The sequence below is a fragment of the Rousettus aegyptiacus genome, unplaced genomic scaffold, assembly GCF_014176215.1.
Source record: "Rousettus aegyptiacus isolate mRouAeg1 unplaced genomic scaffold, mRouAeg1.p scaffold_m13_p_7, whole genome shotgun sequence".
NCBI classification, from domain to species: Eukaryota; Metazoa; Chordata; class Mammalia; order Chiroptera; family Pteropodidae; genus Rousettus; species Rousettus aegyptiacus.
The window spans coordinates 59284020-59290019 of NW_023416310.1; the positions used below are offsets into that span (position 1 = coordinate 59284020).

Genomic DNA, 6000 nt, shown 5'->3' on the forward strand with positions numbered 1-6000 from the left:
AATTCAGTCTTCGAAGAGCATTTCTAGGAATTTATCCATTCTTCCAGATGTCAAATTTGCTGCCATATAATTGTTCATTATTTTACAATTTTTAAGAAAGGTTTTAACAATAATTTTAATGATGCTCAGCTTCTGTTGGCTGCCATTTGCAGTGTCTGACTGTGGCCCTTCATCTCACAGGTCTCAGCCCCACGGAGCTGCCATTTGATTGCCTTGAGAAGATGAGCCGAATGCTCAGCTCCACGTACAACTCTGAAAAGGCCGTTGTGAAAACCTGGCGCCACCTCGCTGAGAGCTTTGGACTAAAGAGGGATGAGATTGGGGGCATGACAGATGGCATGCAACTCTTCGACCGCATCAGCACGGCGGGCTACAGCATCCCAGAATTGCTCACAAAACTGGTACAAATTGAACGATTGGATGCTGTGGAGTCCTTGTGTGCAGACATACTGGAATGGGCTGGGGTCGTGCCGTCTGCCTCCCAGCTACCTAATACATCCTGAAGAGCATGCCTGTGGACTGTCCTTCTTGGGATGCACCAAGGATCTAATGAGGGCGCTGGAGCTGTGAGTGGTGTCAAGAGACTGCCAAGAATTACAGCTTTTTCCTGCTACGTCACCAGGGTATACCTTAGGCTGTTCCAATGAGCCAGGGGAAATGAGGCCTGTCTTCCAATCTAACTAAAGACAAAAGATTACAGCTAAGATACTCCTAGTTACCCACCTGCGCCTCCCCAGATGGAATGAATATGTATTCATATAGCCAGCCCACCCATCATTAACTCATTCAGGAATATTGTTGGGTCCTCAAATGAACCAATGTGGGGATGACAGAGGTGAAGAATCTGGTTCTTGTTTAAGAAGTTTACAGCTCAACGAGAGACAGAAGATATGTCCACAAACCCTTGTGCTAGAAGGCATCAATCAATCTGAATGAGGGGAGTCTAAGAAAATGCAATAAACATTCTGAGAGAGGGAGATGGCTTCCCACTGAGGTGATGAAGGGGGCATCCTCACGAAGAAAGCAGCTCAAAAGTTTAGTAAAATGGCTACAAAATTCAGACACCCAACCCCCTGCATTGTTTCTGGTTCAGTGCATGTGGCTTCATGAGGATAACTTTGCCTGTTCTTGGGTCATTCATATTCCCACAACTCTTCTAGTCATTAATGGAAGAGCTCACACTGTAGTCCGCTTTATTTCACTGATATGCAAGGCATGTATTTGTCCAATCAAGTAGACCTGTACAGTAGTCAATTTCATGTACTGTGTGAGCCTTGCACCTGGGAACCCAGTTGTTTTTTATTATACATGAATTGCCTTCCACTCTCATTCTCAGTCATATTTGACCCTTTGGAAGCAGTAGAACTCAAAGGACCCTAGCTATTTAAATTATGTGTCAGGCTGTTGTTGCTTCAAAGAGAAATGAGTGGTCAACTCTGCTTAGAAAGGGAAATGATGACTTCCTAAAAGCTCAGCCATGCATAGTTCTAGATGGCCAGAGTGTTTGAGACTTGTGGATGAGCCACATGATGAGAGAGTTTTAGACTGCATTCTTCTGAGCCATTCAGGGGAAGTGGAGCCCCCTGTGCAGGTAGAGTCTGTGCTTGGAGTCCAGGAACCCGGTTCTCGTCAAGCCACCTTGGGTCATTTTCTTCTCCCTCCCTAGGCCTCAGTTTGTCTTCTTCGAATAGGAGGTTCATCTGTGATACTATAATCACAGGAAAAGTTAAGGTTTGGGCAAACAAAAAGAAAGTGGAGCTATAGGAAACGCCAGGCCTTTGAGATGCTACAAGGAAATGGATACAGTGTGAGCCACCAAGCAAAATAGGGGTCAAAGCAGAAAAACTCACATTTGGAGTTTTCACAGTAACTGTAATCACCTGGCGTACATTCACAAATAAAGTTAATAAACTGGCATGGCTCTTGGCAAATTCTCCTACAATACCTGCAAATGCCAAGAGCTTGGGAGCCAGGGTAATGATCACACCAAGCGGTTAATTTGGATGGCACTGCTGAGCTCCCTAAAAATGGGTCTGATTGTAGTTATTATTGAATTAAAACCAACCTCTCACTTATAAAGCAATGTTTTTAAAAATTGTAAGTCACATGGCTGAGCAAATGCTTTTGGGGAAGAAATCAGTCATATGTTTCAAGCCAACAAGCAATTTCCCACCAGTGAATGTAGAATATACTGTGATAGGATCATAATTAGGTCCTGAATATTTAATATCATCATTTACTATGTCTGTTTGCTGTTGTTTGTCAGAACCTATTTGGTATATCCTGCAAGCTAAATATGCCACAGCAAAATTTAATTACCATTTTTAATTCTTCTTGAAATCCTTTGGTGCCCCTTTCCTCTGCTTTGTGATAAGGATGGTGAGAATCTTCCTCTTAATTATACTGCAAATGTCACATGTGATGAGCATGCTGTTCCAGGATAATATCTTGTAGCTTCTTTAGAACAACATTTTTAGTGAAGGAGCAGGCGTGGCTATTCTCTGGCCTGGGAATGCAGGTGTCCCTTGTTTTACACTATTGGGATTCTGGGGCCAGAGGTCCAGCAAGAGTCAGACCATATTTGTTTGACTCTCAACCTACCATTTTTAGGGAGCTTGTCATTACAGACTTACATATTCCTTTGTCATTCACTTATTTGGAGACAAATCCAAGAAAAGTTTACTTTTATAAGCTTTAGCCTATATATGGAATTAAAATTAGTGAGACCATAATGATTATCACTGACCAAAGATGGGACTCCACCCTGCAATTTTGCATGGAGATAGTCATTATTTTGTTATACATAAAAACATTTGGAAAACACCAAGGCTAGAGCTATGGCCCATAGCCAATGAAGTCTTGTCAATTCTTTGTCTAATTCTATATGTATAACTTATTGTATTTTATAGTTTCAATAAATAAACTAATAAAAAGGAGATCTACAGATTGCTACAAAATAAGTCTTCTGGGGATGGGAAGAGGTGGGGAGTGGAGAAGGTTCTGATGCTCTGATCCTGGTTATTTCATTGTTTGATGACTCTATAGGGTTGGGACCAGTCAGATATGAATTACCTAAAATGTTATGACCTGAGCCATTCACTCAACAGAAGCAAGCATTACAATGAGATCATGTAAAAAAAAAAAAAAAAACACTTGGAGTATTGCCTTTCAAATTGCCACCATTAGTTTACAAGGCATTGATTCACTTAGTTACTGCTGTGTAACATACTGCCCCAACATTCAATGGCTTAAACCTGCAACCACTTGATTATTACAGCTCACAGGGCAGTAAGGGTCCTAGCAGATCTAGATTGGGCTCAGATGGTTATGGCTCAGCTGGGGTCTCCAGTAATACTCTAACTGGAATAGCTCTGCTTCTGTGTAGCTCCTTCCTGTCTTCAAACCAGTCATCTAGCTCAGGCATGCCTTCATCATGGCAATGATAGAAGCACCACAGTGAGTAGAGACACAGGAGGTTTCTTCAGACTTATGCTCAGAACTGGCACACCTTCAGTTCTAGCTTATTCCGTTGGCCAAAGCAAGTCATATGGCCAACCCAGTGTCAAGAGTAGGGAAATAGACCCCACCCAATCTGTGTGAGAAACTGTAAAGTAAAAGGACAAAAGATAAAAAAAAAATATTGGACAGATAATGGAAACATCCACAGGTATATTAGTTTCCTATGGCTCTCGTAAAAAATCACCAACAACCTAGTACTCATAAATGATCTTACTCTTCTTGAGGTCAGAAGTCCTAAAATCGAGTTTTCAGCAGAGTCATGTTTCTTGTAGAGACTTTAGAAAAAGAATCTCTTTCTTTGCCTTTTCTAACCTTGTCAGTTTATCTGTATTCCTTGCCTTGTGGCTCCCTTCCATCTTTCAAGCCAGCGATCACATTGGTCCAACCTCTGCTTCCATCACATCTCTCTTGCCCTCCTGCTTACCATAGTCCATTACGAGGACCTTTGTGATTCCACTGGGGCAACCCAGGTAATCCAGGATAATCTTGCCATCACAAAATTTTTAACTTAATCACCACTGCAAAGTTCCTTTGCTATATAAGGTCACATAATCACAGTTTCTGAGAATCAAGAGGTGGGCATCTGTGAGGGGCTATTGTTCTGCCAACCACAGTATGTGTGCAAATTGTTGTGGAATCTAACACTGTAACACCAGCAGGGGAAGCACTGTCAAAGCATAGTTTCCAGCTAGGTCTATTTTCCATGTGGCTAAAATGTAAAATAAACAGAGGCTGCTTTCCTGGACAGAGAGAGAGGATGAACAGACTGGTCTGCAGGTGCTCAGGAACAAGAGCGCCTTGTTGATGTTGAAAGAATAACTGGGTAAGTAGAACTGATTGGGGTGGGGTGGGGTCTCTTCCATCTATAACCCTAAGTGAAGGGAGCAGAGCGCTGCTGAGAAATGAGCTGCCAACGCTGAAACTGTGCTGATATCCTTGTGCTTCAGTCTATGTATCTATCTGTCAGAGCCCACAGGACAGAGATGGTACTCAGATCAGGACCAGGTAAGGAGGGTTTCATGAAAGGTCAGTTACCAACATGTGGCCACACTGTAGAGGCACAAATACAGTCCCAGGCCGGCTGTTCCCCGGACATAACCTATTCAGGTTTTTAAGTGGAACTCAGTCCAATCCTGGCCCCAGTTCATTTTTTAAGCCACACCCAGTCTGACTCTGGCTGGTAACTACCAGCAGTTCCCCGTGTGGAATCTGGGCAGAAGGCTGAACCTGATTCCACAGACCCCAAAGAATGAGGACTGCAGACTGAGGTTCCACACAATGGGGAAGTGTGGACTGCTTTTCAGATATTACCTCTTTCAGTCTCCAGTACTGTTAGAGTTAAATACTTGTACTATGCCTAACATATAGATAGGGAGATGAAGTTTTAGAGAGGTTAAATCTAACCTCTTTCCCAGGGTTACACAACCAGTGTCAGGGCTGGGATGGGACCGGCATCTGTCAGATTCCAGAGCCTGGCATATGTACAATTCTCTCCTCAGAATCCTTTGGCTAGTGAGGAGAGACTGGATCCAGGATGCCCTGTTATAACCTCACTGGCTATTCTAGAATCTTCTGTTATACCCCTTCGCCCCTCAAGATCCACTCTCCGTTGTTCCCTGGGCCTGGGAGGCTGACCTATGTGGCTTCCTGCTGAGGTTGGCCAACAGGGAAAGTCGCCAGGAGGTGGGAGGGCATGTATTCCTCCAGCTCTCTCCTGCGAAGTCCCTGAAACCAAGGGGATCCTTCTGTCCAAGGTCACAGCCCCATCAAGCTGCCCCTCTATACAGCACCCTCTGGAGCCAGGATCTGGTAACTGCTGCCTCCCCTGACCTTCCTGGTTTCGTTAGACCCCATTCCTCTCTTTTTGTAAATAGTTCCTTCATAAATCACTCACCTTAAGGGTGTCTTTGTTTCTTGCCGGAAGCCTAACTGATTAACCAGTTTTACTCTTAAATTGTGTGAACTTGCAAGTCACTCATATTCTCTGGGCCTAACTTTCTTTACCTGTCAAGCAGGGATCATGATGTCTGGTCTCCCTTGTCATGGAAGTTGAAGGAAGTAACAGGTGGAAAGGAACTTGGGAAAACACAAGTAATGTGAGCTAGCGATTTAATTCTGAGAGGCACAGAAGGAGCCCTTAATATATAACATGACTTGAATCAGAACATTTTTTGTGAGGAAAATGAGCCTCTGAGATGTTGAATGTTTCTATTCTGAAAAAGCCTGATTAAAGCAAAATAGAGGGAAAAACATTGCTGAAGAGAAAGAGAAAGGAGAACTTTGTTTTGCATTTGCTTTTTGATGGTGGTACTGGTTTATTTCAAAGCCTCCTTTATTTAGGAATCTGTGAGAAAGCTACACAAAATAAAAACATGAGAAAGTCAAGGTTGGTTTCATCCAAGGTGATGGTCTTGGCTGAGAAGCAAGGAAAACATACCACTGCTGTCCAAGCAGGTCCCCTCTCGGTGAGTATGTACCAGA

General features: G+C 43.3%; 1 protein-coding gene across 13 annotated transcripts in view; it reads left to right on the top strand.

The window, feature by feature from the left end:
• EDAR (ectodysplasin A receptor) overlaps positions 1-2931 on the top strand; it is a 93062-nt gene extending 90131 nt beyond the window's left edge. For 11 of the 13 annotated variants that reach the window (XM_036224668.1, XM_016162993.2, XM_036224663.1 and 8 more), the window contains one exon: positions 181-2931. In XM_036224668.1, coding sequence (XP_036080561.1) covers positions 181-503 — 323 coding nt within the window. In that variant the 3' untranslated portion in view covers positions 504-2931. The remainder of the gene's footprint in view (positions 1-180) is intronic. The other 2 variants (XM_036224669.1, XM_016162995.2) reach the window with 2 other exon arrangements.
• The last annotated feature ends 3069 nt before the right edge of the window (positions 2932-6000 follow it).